General features: G+C 52.4%; 1 protein-coding gene across 1 annotated transcript in view; it reads right to left on the reverse strand.

Moving 5' to 3' along the window:
- The window catches only part of LOC128271536 (transcriptional regulator ovo-like), a 41,192-nt gene extending 26,968 nt beyond the window's left edge, over positions 1–14,224 (reverse strand). Inside the window, exons 1-2 of the mRNA XM_053009110.1 lie at positions 12,513–14,224; positions 4,888–5,404 (exon numbers count right to left, since the gene is read on the reverse strand). Of these exons, the coding sequence (XP_052865070.1) occupies positions 4,888–5,404; positions 12,513–14,089 (2,094 nt within the window). The 5' untranslated portion in view covers positions 14,090–14,224. The remainder of the gene's footprint in view (positions 1–4,887; positions 5,405–12,512) is intronic.
- Positions 14,225–17,854: the final 3,630 nt, after the last annotated feature.

Below are 17,854 nucleotides of genomic sequence, written 5' to 3' on the forward strand. Positions count from 1 at the left end.
TCCGCCCGACGAGCAAATGAGATTACGGTTTCCTATAAACCCAAAAAAGAAAGAAGGGACTCTTCCACGAGAGCACACACTGTGCGTCACCTGCCTCCACAGTCAGTCAGTCAGACATCCGATGGCGCATCGAAGCTCAACCTGGCTGCGAGCCGTGCCGTGAGAGACCCGTTACTTCTCCACGGAGGTCACGTAATAAAGAACCATAGCAGATCGTGACTGGATGCTAATTGAGAGCCTCCGGGCTCGTCACCGGGAGAAGGTGTAAAAATTGCATCGCCGTCGTTGTTGTTACTCACCGCGGACGGGGTCGGGACGGGCGCGTTTCATTAGCATGCGTGCATGAAGCACAATTTGTTACGGGCTACGGCCCGGGGGCAGAGAAACAACATAATACGTTCTTATGCACGATGTGGAAAGAATTTTTCGTGCCAGATTCCAATCGTCGCGTCGTGAGGCGTGATCGGACTCTGGAAAGTGCACCGTGGACTGCTAACGACATCCAGAGTGCAGAGTCTTTCTTTCTTCAAGTGCTACTGTTTTACCACTCAGCGAAGACTTTCACGGCCCCAATGGGCCCCATAAAACCCGACTCGAGGGAAGGGACCCCCAAAAACCGAAAGACGAATAAAGCCCATCTTAAACTTGTTACGCTCGCTGCATACGTAATAACCTGCGCACGGTTCGGAGAGGTACAACAACCCAAGGGTAACGTGGCAACAGAACGAATCTGATTATGTGCTGCCCCAGACGGGCCCTTCCCGATGCGACTGGCTGAAGCATGACGGCCCTCCACAGAACGTACGACACCGTGCCACCTTCCTGTGTGCTTCCGATTTCCGGCTGATGGGCAGAAGAGAAAACAACGCAGCCTACCAGAAACATAACTTCACCAACAAACGCAACCATGCAAGGTGCGCACGAAACCATGGGGGCCAGGATGTGATTGAGATGCCCTTGCTGATCTTCGCCCACCCTTGGGCGGTCATGGACGATGAGTCACGAGCCTGTGCATATCCCGCAACATCCCACTGGCGAGCATAAGACGGCGATGCGCAAAACCGCGGATTGATCTATTCTCGGTACTGCTGCAACCGAAGTGAAGCCCACGTCGAGCGGTCTTTCTTGCGATCGCTCTCTTCTTATGCTGTGCTCGTGACTCACTCAAGAATGGCCATCGTCATGGCAAAGATCAGCAACGATCTCCAAACAGTGAGCTTGTCTCGGCGCGTCGGACCACCACCAGGATCGAGGGGTTCGCGGGATTCAAGTTCAAGAATGTTTGCCTCTTCTCAACAACAGGTTTTGCGCGGCGACGATGCGATTTTTTCCTGCGTTGCGTTATGTTTGCGCAAGATTGGCAGTTTGCCAACACACAAACGCATCGCTCTCGCTCTTGCGTACACTGCCGCTAAGAAAGATGTGCGAATTGAAAGGATAAACAGGCGGACACCAACGGGTGTGACTCATCCCGGTTATGAGTCATTGGTGGCGAGCAGTCCTGAGACTTTCCGCCGCAGGCTTGAGTTGAGAGTCGAGTGGCGGTTCAAGGGCTGTCACTGATTGCCACTGGACACGGAACCGAACCCCTGTGCCGAGGCGCTGTTTGCAGAGCTTTTCGAAGCAGCGACGAAAATTGAGTGTGTTTTGGGAAGCTTCTATTGTTTATCTTGACAGGCTCACAGGTTCGAGAGGATCCGGGGCCTGTAGAAAAGAAAAAATCCCATAAAAAATTAATGACCGTCGTAAAGTGATCCGCAGCCCACGTTCGTTTCTAATTGCAAGTACGTAACGAGAAAAAAACCTATTCTCCAATTCTGAGCACACAGCCGACCCGAAGATGGCGCTTGCTGTAGGCGCTTCAATTGAGACGTAATGTTTTATAGCATAATCGTCATATATCAAATAAGTTCCAAGGTTGCGTGCGGAGGGTTCGAGAAAGGTGAAGAATCTCCTCTGCTAGAAACAAAGGAAATTGAAAACCGACCGTGAAACTCTTCGTGCACCCCTTTTTCTTCGTTTCCCCGCAGGGGACATTGACATCAGACAAACATAGAATTAATACCAAACCAAAAAAACCTCGCGCCACGAAACCGTGATACATCCCTTTCGTTCCGTCGATCGCGGGGGGAGCTGCTACCGACGGCAGGCAGGCAGAGTTTTCCCGTCGGTTCCACATTGGTGACTTCCTCTCCCTGACGGATGCCCGGTTGTTTTAATGATAATTTTATGAAAATAACATTCAACGTCGACCACCAGCTGAAGCGAAATTGAAAAACGTATGAAATCGAAACGATCCAACGCCCGAAGAAGAACGTTCTAAGGGGTTCCCAGAACCACCAGCAGGGTCGTCTAATATCTGTGCATCGGTCACGACGATGGCGGCGGCGGAATTTTCACCGCAACAAATGCGCCAGGCCCCGGGAGAGCTGGGGCCTGGGTTGGTAACTTCATTACGCTGGGCTCTTTTCCCGTCGCGGATCGGTACACCTGCTAATGGGGGGCCCCCATCGAGTCGGAGTCGAGTGGTGCGCCACAACAGCCACAGTAGTAATGGCCACCGAAGCGGAACCTTGCCTTTAGTTTTGCTCGACTTTTAATGTTCGTTCACGTTTCCACTTTTTTCCGGCTCCATGAGTTTTTTTTTTCTTTTCGCCCGTCCGCCAGGGTTCTCGTTCATCCCGGTATTGGCCACGGTGAGAAGTGAAAACCCGCTCCGGGGCGTGATCACGTGACTCTCCACTGGCGTTCCGGTTCCGAGAGTAGAATAGAACAACTTCTCGAGAGCATCGAAGAAGCCCCTCAGAACGATAGTGATCTGTGCCACGGGAAACCACTGGCCACTGGACCCCATTCCCCGCGGAAAAATTGGCAATAATGTGCGCGATAACGAATTCGAATCGAAAGCAAGTTCGCACTGGCGTGACGCGAACCAATTACGCTTTTGCGCCAGCCTTCCTGAGAAAGTGACGGCGAGATCTCATAAAAAGTTAAACTATAACAAAACTGAAAAATAATTTATTAAATTCTTCATAACTAACCCAATCTGCGATTAAAGAGTCAATCGACTCCGAAACGAAATGCTTCGCCAATCGGCCGCTAAAGTCTGCGGACCCATCAAAGTATTTCACGATCGGATTCACGATCCTAAAAACTCACCGAACGTGGCACATTCTCACCCATTCGGGCTCTCCCCGCTAAGCACGACTCCGGAAGCGGAGCGGATGGACAAGTTTGTTTACTTTTCCCCGGGCACACTTTCGCACTTCACCAGACCAGCCAACTGTCGGGCGCGACTGTCGGAGTGATCGAGTGAAGAAATCCATTCCAACCGCTTTCTGTGCATTTGCTTGCAATCCCTGTGGCCGGGCGCTCGCAAATGCACTCTTCGCACTGCCTCCGCGGCTTCGACATTCAGCCCGAAATGGGTCAGATATGTTGGACACTGAACCACTCTTGGCTGAAGCCAGCTGGCTGATCGTTTGTTTTACTTAAATATACTTTCCTGTTTGACTCATAAAACTGCTGTGAGGGGAAACTGGCTGAGAGCGCGAGAAAAATCGAATCTCGATCGGAAATTTAAACCCATTTCCGGCGATCGACCAAATTCAATGGCGGGGAAGAAAAACGACAACACGTTACTCACCTTCACCGAGAGACCCAAAAAACGAGGTTTCCGTATGCGCTTTTTGTAGCGCTTCCGTCCGCCCAGCATCTTGTACTTGAAAATGACTCCATCTGGGGAACGATCAGTTCCGCAGCAGAATTCGATAGCCTTTTCCCGGTGGAAAATCTTCTAAACCGTCACATGCTTTCACTTCTGATAAAAGGTGATCGCGAGCGAGGATGACTCCATTTTCCATTGAGAAACATCGATCACATCGATGGACGGTTCTTGCGAAACTTTCCCCTCCGAAAATGTCTGTGCAGCAGTTCACTTTTCTAGGCCGAACGGTTTTTGTTCACGGGCCCTCTCTCATTCACGAAACTTTCCACGCCGCCGCCGCCGACACGAATCCAATGTTCCAGAGCAAACAAATAGACACTTTAAGGGCATGCGCCAGTGTTTTTGATTTGCACATAAACCAACGAAGAAAATCGGCGACAAATCGATTCCGATCGGCATGGCTTCCGTCTTGCTGGGGACGACAAAACTCGAGCAGAGCGAAATGATCGCATCGGGACCGGAGCGAGGTTGGTTAGGCCTCCATGTCGCGCACCATTTTCTACAGTTACCTATTTGCCTTTGCGAATCTGGAAAGAACCCTAATAATGTCAGAGCGAAGCTCAAAATCTGTTTAAAACCCCTTGGGGACCTCTGTTGAAGCATTGTGACACAATGTCATGTTGCGTCGAAACACTTTACGTCACCAAACCATAATTTTAAACAACAATCAGGCTCCAGTCTATGCGAACAATTCAAAGCAGCCCATACTGTTACTTCTCGGCGAACTAGAGCAAGCTGCGTGTGTCCTCCAAGACCCAGGAACCCAAAAAGCCACCCGAGATATAAAAGATAATCTGTGCGGGTTTGGCCCAGAGAAATAAATTGATACCCATTGAGCATTGACATTAACCCGGATCCGTCGTCGAGACAGCCCTCAGCCACCACAAACAACACACACACCTACCGCGGAACATCACCTCGCGCCGGGCCCCAGTTTCTCGTTGGGCTGAGCCCGAAAATTGGCCTCAAATGACTCGTAAATTTCGAGCCGGGCAACGACTAGACGGACGGGCTGGCGTTAAATTAAGTTTACGCATATTTGCTCAATCTCGGCGCGCACAGTCACGACAATACCTTCAACTTTTGGGCGGATCGGCAGCCACACCCATTCGATCGACACCAAAAAGATCGCATGAGTTAAGGGGCACGGGCGCACCTACCATTTCTCGTCGCAGGATAGCCAGCTGCGTATCCAAGGTCGTCGTCGGAACGCTGGCCGCCGCTGGTTGCGGTGAAGTCTTTCGGCCACTGCCGGACGACGACAGACTGCTGCCGACCGGCGAGTGGCCACGCTGCGGGTCGATGCTGCCGCCACCGTGCAGTAACCCGCCGGCGGAACCGCCGATCGGGATGAACGGATTCGTGTGATGGTGGTTGAGCGTAACCGGAGACTGGGAGGACGGTAGATGGTTGGACGGTGGATGCGAGGACAATCCGCCGGTCCCGTGGAAGGACTGCTGCTGCTGCTGATGGTGCGACTGGTGAATTGGGGTCGAATGCTGCTGCTGGTGAAGATGATGACCGTAGTGGGAATGCTGGGACTGTTGCTGCTGCTGCTGCTGGTGGTGGTGGTGGTGATGGGAATGGTGGTGGTGTGGCTGGAGCTGAGTGCCGGCGAGATCAAAGCCGCTCAGGCTCTTCGGCAACGGTGGCAGTCCGGGGAGCGACATTATGATGCTGCGAAATGAAAGCAGAAAAAACGGATTAGAGTTTTGTTATAGAAAGAGTGAAGCATTGTCCAAGTAACGAAGTAGAAACAAATTCTTAACTTATGTTGTGGGAAACAACAGCCACCAAATTAAAGGCTCCGGTCCCCTTGCAGGCTCGTTGGGCCCAATAACATTTTGTTTTATAAAGTGCTAGGCCAGCTATGATGTAGACTTGACCATCACCGACATCTGTCAACGTGCCGTAGCGCCTAAATCGTTCGTTCAAATTGCTAGATACAACTTTAAGATATGCTTATTTTTACGTTTCGCGTGCAGGGAACACTCGTTGGTGAAGATGGAAACGGTTCTTACCATGCCTATGACACCTTTCGGTCCCGAATACCTTGGTATGCCGAGTTTCACGATTATTACTCATAGATAGATTTGGTCAGAACAGCCATTGGAAGAAGTCGACGCTTGCTTGATCGGTCTAATATTTGGACTTTGGCTCCGATCGAAAAACCCTTACAAACGTCAAACGCCTAATTTCGAAACATTAAAAAACAACGGGCGAAAACATTTAAATGTCAATAAACCGTTGGTTGGTGGCAAAGGCGACCACTTCCTTGGCCGCAAGCTGTGTCCTCCTTCAAGGTAATTGCTACACCGATCCACAAAATAAAGTAAGACACAAAAACCTCAACATTTAATTGTGGCTTAGTCCTCCCGCAGCACCAACTATTATGCTTCGACAACCCCTTCTCTGCCGAGGGGTCTAAAATTTGGACCCCCTTTGGAACCATTTTCCCGACATTTCCCACGTCATTACTACGGTGGCCGCGGCCGCGGCGCCAGTTTCCGTTAGATTTCCACGGTCAAAAAATACGCCAAAATTAAAAGCGCTCATTGTAATCGACCACGGATGAAATGTGTCACTCGCGCCTCCCATCGACCCCTGCATCGGCAGGGTCACGGGAAGCGAACGTGGAAGAAAATACCATCAGCATCATGTTCCACTTTCGAATTCCCGCCCCCCGGCAAATTCTCATCCCCCGCCACCAACCGGGGAGCGGCTTAGGCCACTTACAAAAAGTTCGTTTAGTTGGAACAGTTCAACATTCTTCTCTCGGCGCGACTCGAACTTCCGCGCCACGCGTAATCCGGGGACCGCGGCCCACCGCTGATCGAGCCCATCTTCGCCCCAGGGCCCCGCGGGTGAACAAACAAAGACCATCGCCAATTACTTGGGACGCGACCTAGAAAAGGGGCCCGTTCCTTGCGTTGCCACTTTAGTCTTGCTCGTCGTCGCTGGGTGCCACCGTCAGGTATCATCAGGTCAAACAATCCTCAAGATGATCGACTTCTTTGCCGTGGCCCCGTCGTGTGCCGATTCCGCTAGAGATGACACCGAAGACCCGTCCCCTGTCGGCCGCCGCGCAGTAGATTCCAATCACTCCATTTCAATGGACTTGTGGCTCCAGGAGCCACCCCGACCACAATCGGCGGAATAGAAAAAAGAAAGCCCATTTCCGGCCATTGACCACTGGAGACCAATTGATGTTCACCCACCGATGGGGTTCGTCCCAGTTAGCTTGGGGGTGCCGTGCCGTTTAGTTCTGCCATATTATTACATCACCGGCCCCGGTTCCCCCGGTTCCCGCTGCTGCGGTCGGGGCACAGTAGCCTGGGCGACCGACCCAAAAAGGCTGACGAGGGCCTTTCACGGGTCCAGGTGATGAAATGTTTGGCGGGGGTGCGTGCCGCAAAAACTGCGTTACGGTCAGCGTTTGCCTACAGCCCGACTAATCTCTGACCGATTTTCGCGGGCCCGCGCCGGAATTCGCCCGTCACGTTGGGCAGCGCGCGCGCTCCGGTGGCCGCATTCGAGGGCCCCCGTTCCGTCCCGATCGAAATCCAGTTTTTGGTGTCGGTGAGCGTCGTTTCCCCTTCGTCGATGGCTAAAATCAATTAGCCTCGACGGAGACGGCGCTACTGGAAGCGGATCGCGTGGAATGCGCCACGAGGCATCGATGGCAAAAAACAAATTGGGAGGCGGGCTTTTTGTGACCGGCCGCCGATCGCCATCGCAATTGGTCACGGTGCCCCCGAGGGCACCCTCCCGGGGGTTATACTCTTAAGGTGCGCCACGAATGATTCGGGTGGCGAACCCCGGGCCGTATCGAATGGGAAATCGATGGCGGCGATTACGCCGCGTTGACACCGGACAAATTGTCTTATGCAAACCCCGGGACACTTGTCACCGGGTGGATCGGCCCGTCTGCGGTGGCCACTACCTGCGTGCGCTAATGGGGCCAACATTAGCACGTTGCGTTCGGAGAGAGCCCAGAGCCGCACTTGTGCGACTTGTGGTCGCATGATCGCTTCAAAGCCCGTGTGCCGTGGTTAGGATCTGGTGGCGTGTAGCATGCACGCGCGGCGTGAAACTTGAAGCTCGGTGTGTGCCAATCGATCGGCCCGTTTAAGCGTTCCAATTTCTCATCCTGTTACCAAACGTGTGCCACCGACGTCCAAAAGCCCAAAAGTCCCGGCAAAGAGAGTTTGCCGACGCCAAGCGTCTCCCGAAGACTGATCGAAACGCGCCGCACCAGCTTCCGGGTCATTATCGCTAATCGCTAATGCAGCGCACGCAACCAACCGGCGGGAGGAAAAGGCAAAGCTAAGCCGGTCCGTGCAAGCAGTGCACGAATTTATGATTTTCGCTGCACCGGGCCCAACACCAAACGGCTTTTCTCGGAGCGAAAACATACTAATGAGCGCGAGTGGTGGTGCAACAAGAGTGCTAATAGAAGCCAGAAGCCAGACACCGCCATCGAGTCCGGATCGGCCCCCGTCGAGGGTCGTAGGATTCTTCTTCTCGTCCCGTCCCAACGCAAACGCGTTACGCAAAAGATTGGCCAACAGAGGCTCTCGCTTAGGGAGCTAGAGATCATGAGAGATCATAAGAGTGCGCCAGCAGCAACATTTCGATGCGGTTCCGAGCAGAACTAAGCCGCAATGGTTATGCAAAAGAAGCATAAACATTAGGACGAGGCTTGACGATGACGATGAAAACGGTTCGATGTTGTCCTGTTTCCCAACAAAATAGCTTTGATAAAATCGTCGTAGAATCGGCAGATGGTGCACCAAGCTGGAACTGATATTCGGTTGTTGGCTGTATTTAATATTTGCCATCATTTCCTTCCAAAATCAATATCGGTCGGAACGAGCGACGAAATCGGCTAGTCGGACCCCTATTTATTGTGCCGTAATCTCCGCCGATGTTCAACCATCTGCACTCTCTCGCTATCTTATCGCGGAATCGATGGCCGCCAGTCCGCTTGAAACGATTCTCGTGTATCGTTATCATGCCAAAACGTCACCCATCGTCGTCATCGTCAGGATTAACGGTTCCGCACACCAGCAGGAGACCGATCAAATTTCCATACACCTTCCGGTGGCCACCGGTTTTGCATATTCACCCGACCCAAAACCCGACCACCTGTGTGTGTCCGTCCAGCGGGGGCTACTGAATCCTAATGTCTAACGGTGTACCTACCGCGTGCTGCCGGAATATGCGGGTCGCTAATGAGTCGCGCCAACGGAACATATTTTACCACTTAGAATACCACCTTACGGTGGTGTGTGGCGGATTTCGCAAAAATAAACGGCGGAAGTGCCACAGAACGCCAAACGAACGTTCGATCGACATTAAACGGGTGTGCTCTGTCCGCGGATGTCCAAAATGTACGAGAGAGTGAAGAAACTGGTTCGGTTCGAAATCTAGGTCACACGCCAGATGATGCTGATGATGATGATGGTAGGCAGATGCCATCATCCCGCGAACGTGTTTCGTTTCCTGTCCGCCCTGCTCATACAGTAAATCAATCGCCAATGGCCGAGTAGAGCAAGATTCGCACCGGACCGGACTCAGAACCGGGCTTCGCGAACGGATGTTCTTCAAGATGCGCCCCAAAACTAGGGCACGCATTTTGCTGATGGAATGGCGAAGATTGGTGACACAATCGCAGGCACATAAAATTGATTGTTTCGTCAAATTTTGAACCATTTACCACCGTCATTAGAGCGAACGCGAGCGAGGTTACGCGCCCCAAAAACGGTGAATTATTAACTGACCCATTGAAGGCGATTACAACACGGCACCCCTTCAATAAATCACACATCAAACCGGACAGAGATTTTGGCAGCCAGATGGGCCGCCTCGGATCGCCCATAAATCACGCAAGCGGCGTCTTATAACTGTGTGCCACTGATTTGCTGGACCATTTTCCCAAGAAGCCCCAGGAAAGGTATCCGGTCCATCCAATCAAGAATCTACTCGATCGATCGGAATTTGCGGTACCAAAGAACGGTCTAGCTTGAATCGGCGACCCACTTGAAAGCAGCACCGAAAGCAGCATTCCCGACGACGAGGCGACTGTAGCGCGGGAATTACTACTCTGTCGGACACCACCATACATCTTCTTCCCGTTCAGTCCCAGTGAAGTGCGAGAAACTGCGCGCCACATAGTGCCACATTCCAGTGCCATTTCTCGCCGGGAAAACGGCCACCAATTGGCCACCGAGGACACGAAAAGTACCGTAGCATAGGCGCGCGTACCATTTTGTGCGACTTCGCAGCGACATTTGCATCGACATCGGGGCGACCATGTGCATTATGCAATGTGCGGTGCATAATCGAGTGTGTGCACACTGTCGGGGCGCCCCTGTTGTAACTGGCAAGGCTGGGAACTGGGTTGGACTATCCGTGGCGGTCGTTAGTGGGATCTCCCGGGCGGGCACCCGGACCTGGGACCCCAACGCAAACCCAAAAGAACCCCGGCGCGCAGCACGTCATAATGAACCTGTGCTTCGTAGCCAACTATCGCCGGGTGACGATCGCTGCGCCGCCGTCGTGTAAGACCTCGTTTGCGAAGGGCTTTCTTCGCCCAACTGACAAGGAAGTACCGCATAAATGGCCACTCCATTCCACGCCGAGCGGGCGATACATGGTTTTGCCGCACATAATGGTGCACCACACGAGGATCAGCATCGTCATCTGGCCGGGGTGGCGGGCACCATGATCATTACCGGTGTGGCATTTCCTGTGTGCGTGGTAGTGGCAAGCACGGTGCGATCAGCGATGCACTCCGGCACTCGATAATGGAACCTTCGCCTCGGGTGACGTTGCTAGAATTATGCTGCACCATAATGATCCCTCCTCGACTGGCGCGCCAAGAACAACAACCTCACGGGGATGATCGCGCGTGATCGTGAGTTGCCGAGTCAGCATCATTGGAACGTAACCTCTAAAACACCGTCCTAATCCCCTTCCACGGCCATAGTGTTCTGGGCCACCGATCGAGAGACCCCGCCCCACCCGCTGTCAAATTGCAACGGAAATGGGTACCCAGCCCGAGTGTTCGCTCTCCCATTCTGCTGTGTTATTACATCGGCGGCGTCAGTTTTTGTGGCCATTTTCCCTCATTTTCGCCATTGTTGTTGCGGCCGGCCGGACTACCATTCATTCATTTTTGCTTCAGAGGTCAACGCAACGCCCTTCCACCGAACCCCACCACAACCCGAACGGTCTCTAGTCGAAAGACACCCTTCTCTCGCCCTCTCTCTCTCTCTCTCTCTTTTACCAGTGATCGTACCGTTGATCGTCACTACACTCACCCTGCTGCCATGATTATGCTCATATGCGCACCGCAAGCGGAAGGCCGTTATTTATGGAACCTCGTACGCGTACCCAAAACAGCGCGACCGTTCCGAATGTTTCTGCCCGGAACGGGTGTAATGAGGGCCCGCGACTTATGTTTCGGCTAGCGGTTTTTTGGATCGTCGCACAAAAGTCACAACATGATCTTGTCAACATGCGTCTGGCCGTTTGTTTAAGCCGTAATATGTTGGGAAAACCATCCCATACCACGCGAGTGCAACAAGTTGACGAGCGAATGACCTTCAAACGGGCGAGTGCGACATGCTTATCACTTGCAACTTGGGTGCAAAAGTAATGGCCAGGCCAGTCGAAGAAGGTCCATAAAAATCAGTTCCGGTTTACGACACCCTCAACACGAATCGATAAGTACGTGGTGTGTTCAAACGCGTGTGTTCATACGCCTTTAAAAAACGGTCGTGAAGACATCAACGACGACCTTCATGTCGGGCAAGCCAAGTTCGTGATTGCGCCAGGGAGCATCGAAAAATTGCGTGATTTTCTCAAAATTGTGCCGAAATCGTCGTTGCGTTTTATGGAAATGGAATTGCCGATAATTTACCGATAATTTACCAAGAAAGAATTACACAGTCTGTCTCAAACAGTCTAGTTACACAGTCTGTCGCATTTTATCGATAAATTATTCCCCGTATTCAATTGATCTGGCACCCTGTAACTTTTATCTATTCGGAAAACTTCATTTGCCGATTAATGGAAAACGTTATGCTGACATTTTGGACATTCAGAAGGGTTGTACCGACATACTCCGAGCCATGTCGGCCAACGACCTAAAATCGTCATTCGAAAAGTTGTTAAGTCTTGCAAATTAGTGTATCGAAGCGGAAGGAGACTATTTTGAATAGAATAAAACGATTTTGCAGAAAAAAAACCATTTGTTGTTCTTATTTTGAAAAAGTCCTATTTACTTTGAGACAGACTGTGAGAGACGCGGGCTACTTGTATTCACTTATGGTGACAAGTTTGACAGCCAGTATTTGACAGCTGTTTTGCTTGGCCGTGTTTTTTGGCTCATCGTCGATTTTTCTCTACTCTGAAAAATGAATGGCAAGAATCTTTATCAAATTTTGTGAGACAAACGAAATATGGAGCGCGGACGCATTCGATATGTTGACTGTGGCTTAAGCTGAAGCTTTAATGACCCAAAGCAACAACACTCTAGTGATGCCAAAGCCACCGTATTCCCCAGATCTGACCCTCTGTAACTTTTTCCTGTAGCCCGAACTACAAAGTTGTCAGAACTTTCGGAACACACCACGTAAGTTGCGGCAATCTGTGCCGGCCGATAGCGGCCTATCGACGGCACTGTTCTGCAAATACCACACCGCTCCCCCGGGGGGTGGTTGGTTCTTATCGGAAGATATACTACCCCGCCGGCCGCACCCTTACCGCCGTGACTCACCGTGATTCTACATCTTCCTTCACGCTGTCCCACGAATCGCCGACGCCGGACGAGGCATCATCCAGCTTTTCCTCGTCCTCCATGCCCGAGTCTTCCAGGCTGATCTGACAGCTCGACAGGAGCACCTGCTTGCCATTATCGCCCACCTCGATCCAGTCGGACGTGCGGATTTTGGGCAACCGCACCGCCGTCCCACTGGGTGACGTTTCCGACGCCTCGCTGCACGACGATCGGCGCTCCGATGGGCAGCGCTGGCGCCGGTTCACCTTCTCCAGGTCCAGGAGCTCCAGCTCCGACTCCGGTTGCCGTGGCACTGGCGGTGGGGGTTCGTCCGGTGGCACGGCTTGGCGCTGCTGTTGCTGCTTCTCGCGCATGGCGGTCAGTTCCGAGATCAGTAGCTCGTGGAAGGCAAACTTCTGCTCGCTCAGCTTCGAGTCCAGCGTGGCCGGGTCAAGGGCGGCCCTCGTTGAAGATTTCGACTTGGACAGGTTGGTGGTGGCGAGTGGCGGCTTCGAAGGTGCCGATGCCACGCCGGATGCCAGCTGCTTGTCGTCCGGAGACGGTTGTACGTGCTCACCACCCTCCGGCTCCGGGCGGTGATAGGACGACAACGGTAGCCGGATCGAGCTCGATCGTATCACAGTACTCTTCGGCGCCCCTGTGCCTTCGGTGCGTGCCGCAATATTCGGCTTGCTGCCGCTCCTCACCACCGTGCTGGTTTGGTTCGAGCCGATTATGATTTCGGTGAAATGGCTGCTGCTCTTGGCGCTCTCGAGATTGCGCAGATTGTTCTCCCGCTCCAGCGTGCTGCCGGCGCTGGCCGACGATCCCGAGCTGTCGCCCCGCTCGGTGCCACTGTCGCACTCGACGCCGCGACCTCCGCCGCCACCGATCGCAAAGTCTTTTCTTCCGGTTCCACCGTTCGGGATGCTGTTGCCGCCCGTGTTTATGATGATCACTTCGGATGCCAGATCACCGCCTTCAGCGCCTCGCATACGTCGGCGTGCCACCGGGACCACGGGTGGTTCCAAGCCGCGGACGGAGCCACGTCCTCCCGCGAACGATTGAAGGTCCTGCAGCGGAGGCTTCTGCAGTGTCGCTACCGGTGAGGACGACGCCGAACTGGACACCGAACTTGCCGGGCTGTTGATCTCCACGATGCTGCACGTGGACCGGTACATTACTCCACCGTTGCCCGGTGACAGAGGTTTACCGCGCTCCAGTGGTGTCGGACTTTGTTGGGGACTGCCACCGGCCGGCCTCAACTCCGCGGCACCACCCAGCAGCTCGTGATAGATCGAGATCTCACGCCTCGAAGCTGCCCTCGGGGACGCCTGGAGTACCGTCGTTCGGTTCGGTTGCTCCAAATCCGGTGACTTGTACACGACGGTCCGGCCCGGGTGCGGTGGTTTCAGGGTGCCCAAGCCCGACGCGAGACTTACGTTGCTGCCACGCACCGTGAACCCGGCGGTTGGAGAAGGCGAGTTTTCACGGTGCCGCGCTAAAGCCGTGGCGACCGTGGCCGCACTCGGCCGCGGCGGAACCGGTGGTCCCGGTTTCTTGCCAAAGCCCAACATTCGCAGGCCGCGGGATTGTATCTTATGATTAAACGATAGCGCTGCTTCTTCGTTACTTCGACGTGCGACAAGAAGTGGCAGGCACAGGCTCACATCTCTTCACACGATCGCACAAACACACACACGCGAAGGCACCTTGTTAGAGAACTCGATCCACTCGATCGGTTCGTTACATGATTCACCGGCTGGGGGATTTTTTTAACCGCTCGAATCACTGAAGGCACAACAGAATCGCACTGCGGAACAGCAAAACACTCGTTAGCATTCGGGGTCAGTAGTGTTGCGAATCATCGGTGATCGCCAACAGCACACTCAGCAGCCTCAGATCGTGATCTTTCAGTGGTTTCTCACACACACAGACACAAACGCATACAAAAACGCAATCTCAATGTCGCGTGGCTAGTGACTAAGCGCGGTAAATTCCATTCCCGTGCGCACGTCCCGACATGTTACAGTACTAGACAGAGAGCGAGAGACATCCGATCTGCTATTTGTTGGCACAGCTTGCCACACAGTGTCCACCCGTCTGGATCTTACTCACTTAATGTTGGAGCGGATCCAACAACAGAAAGCTCCCCCGTGAAGGGTTAATTTCGGAACCCTTTTTAACACACATTCTTAGCGACGATCCATTCCCCCAAAACAATCCGAGCTCCGCGGGACTCACGAACAAACAATGGACACCTCGTCACCCGGGGGCCGGGCCCACCACCTAGCCGATAAACGATTAAGTCTGGCCTATCTATTTGCCCAGCTGGACCGAAGAAGGCGCAACCACCACCGATCGGTGCTTGACATACATACACCGGCACGGCACACCGAGAAGTCGCGAGAGTGTGCGCGCGCGGAACTGCACTCCGGTGGCGCGGCCTACTTTCACGCGGGTCCGGGTGCGCGCTCTCGGGGTACTCTATTGCGACGTAATGCGACACCGACTCCGAGGACTGGGGCCTAGAAGAAGGGCCAAAACAAGGCGGGTAGGTCACACACTTTTGTCGGCCAATAATCTAATGCACGTGGCGCACGTGTAAAACATTCGGGGTAGAACGCGAAAATTGGAGCCCACCCCCCACTAACACGGGGGGACACGGAGGACAGAGGACTATCTTTCGCCGCAATCCGTGCTGCGCCGGCGTACGTGACCCGCCGGCGTCCCCAAAGTCCGTCCAATAATCTTGCGCCCGGGCGAGAATGGTTTCACGTTTGCGCTTTATGACCACTTCACGACTGACGGTGGATTGTCTCCCCCCCTGCCCACCCCGTGGTTAGCCGGTTCAAGTGGCTTCACGGCTGAATTCTGCACCGAAACAACTGAGGCTCTGACTCGACTGGGAGCGCAACGATCGCGATTCCCCTGGAACCGACCACGGCGCGAAAACACGATTCGACTTCTTTGATATGAAAAAAATAAATATTCACGAGAACTACAGAAAAATAAACACTTTTATTACTGCACTGCTTAAACACGGGAACGTAAAACTGTTCCAATCACAAAACACTTGCTTTGCGGCCTCTTTGAACGCGTTAACGAATCCAGTGTCGGCTACGGAATCTAAATTGCGCAAAAATCAACATCTTAAAGGCGTCGAAACTATACGCAACACACGCAAGGAAACGCAACCGCGCGCTTGAATTTTTGAAAAACAACTCTTTCTCCTTCTTTCTGGGTCTCTGGCGCTGAATCTAACTGACTTTCGAAGCTGGCTATGAATTTTCGAACCTGACTCGTAAGTTGCGGACACACAAACACCAGTTCGCGGAGGCCGGTGTCGCACCAACACAGACGGGCGTTTAGTGTTTCATACAAAACTGAGTTTATTGTTTCGTATACAGGGTGCGCCATCTAGAGTGCCGTTTATAATTTGATTATAAAACAAAAACGGATTAATATTTTTCGATGCTTGAAAAATTATTGGAAAGGTCGATTCACCAAATTTTTTAATAAAATACAATTTTGGTTGCAGAAAATGGGGAAATATGGAAAATTTATTCCCAAAGTGATAGGACGTCAACTCATTCGTCAAAAGTACATTTCATTGAAGCTCGATTCCACCTTGGTGGCTATGTTAATAAGCAGTATTGTGGTTAGGAAAACCCACACATCGTGCAAGAGAAGCCAATGCACCCACAACGAGTGACTGTTTGGTCCGCAATTTGGCTGATTGGTTCTTCGACGAAATTGAAGCTGAGAACTTGGACGGCATTTGGTTTCAACAGGACGGCGCTACGTGCCATACAGCGACAGCCACAATCGATATTTATGTTATGCGAACAAACGAGCAACTTTTGACAACCTCAAGACCCAAATTCAAGTTGCTATTGCCGAAATAGGACCAGATACAATTAAAAATGTACTGCAAAATAGGTCGACCGAATAGGCAACTGCTAAGCCAGTGGCGCACCCTGTAAAACCAAACCACTGGCACGATCGCTTGCTGCGATGTTGCATGCCGCGATCGCAAGATTACCGAAGTCGCGCTACAAAGTAACATCGCGACGGTGCGTAGAATTTGCAACCACACGATCTTCGGTGGCCAAAGAACCAATTGAGAAGAGGTATTTATGCTGAAAGAAGATTTATTGTTCAAACTCGTTTGGAACTCACAATGAATCTTCAGCACAGTAAAACGCTTGGTTTGTTTTATTTTTGTTTAAAAAGTCTCACAATACCATCAAGTCTAAAAAGGTATACGAATGTTAGTCCGCCTTCAAACCCCTCTTTTTCAGCATAAAAATAATCATACACTACACACAGGGGTCGATCGGGTTTTTTGTGTGTCTACGCTTTGTGTGCAGCTGTTTTTTCAACGCGCACCAAAGCACAACAGCTGCGCCAGCAGTTGGAGCACAGATCGTAACATTAACATAAAAAAAACGCAAAAGACCGTGCCCCCAGTCTCGGGCCACCGTAGATCAAAACGAGTCTGGGGAAGATTCGTTGTTTGATATATTTGAACGCATTTCTTGATGACGGTTGGTGACTGCACATTCCATTCAAATCCCCGTTCTTCCCGGCTAATCTTTTCGTCGGTCCGAACGTCACATTTCGCACTTATCAAATGTGTAATCAGCAATTGCAACACGAACCGCAATGAATCAAAAGGCGCTTTGACATAATCCAATTTGCTGTTCCGCCCTCGATCGATTCGGACCCCTTGTGAGCTCTTGCCATTTCCACATTCGCTACGCACGAACGAACGGGACGGTTGAGCATTGGGTGTGCGCGCATCAACGGGCAGCATTTTCCAGTGTGTTCCGCGACATCTGTCGCCATTCGTAAGCCCGATTTCCCGTACGACGGGAGGGCCGCCGCCAGCCATCGATTAAGGGACTGCTGCTTAGACGATCACCAACGAGCTGATCCGATGCGAGACGGCCCTAAACACGTGTTCCGGGAGCACAGGGAGGCCACATATGTTACGTGCTCAGTGTGGGGTGTCGTTTGTCACCGGCCACCGGCAAGTAAGCTAGCGATTAGCCAAGGACGTACACGGGGAATAGGATTACGCGAAAGGACCTCTCGACCCCGAGGTAGCGTAGCGGGAGGTAGTTTATCTTTCGCTTAGCCACGTGGGTAAGCCGATCAAGACACTTAAACGAACGAATATTCGGTTTTACATGACCGCAAATTCCCTGAAACTCCACGTCATTAGTGGGAAAACGTTATCCCATTGGAAACGAAATTGGATACCTCCCTGCCGTGAGCCCTTTGCTCTCCGGTGGCCGCCCCCCTCGGTGCGAGTCCCTGTCAGCGTACTGGCCGCG

The sequence above is a fragment of the Anopheles cruzii genome, chromosome 3 (genome assembly GCF_943734635.1).
Source record: "Anopheles cruzii chromosome 3, idAnoCruzAS_RS32_06, whole genome shotgun sequence".
Taxonomy (NCBI): domain Eukaryota; kingdom Metazoa; phylum Arthropoda; class Insecta; order Diptera; family Culicidae; genus Anopheles; species Anopheles cruzii.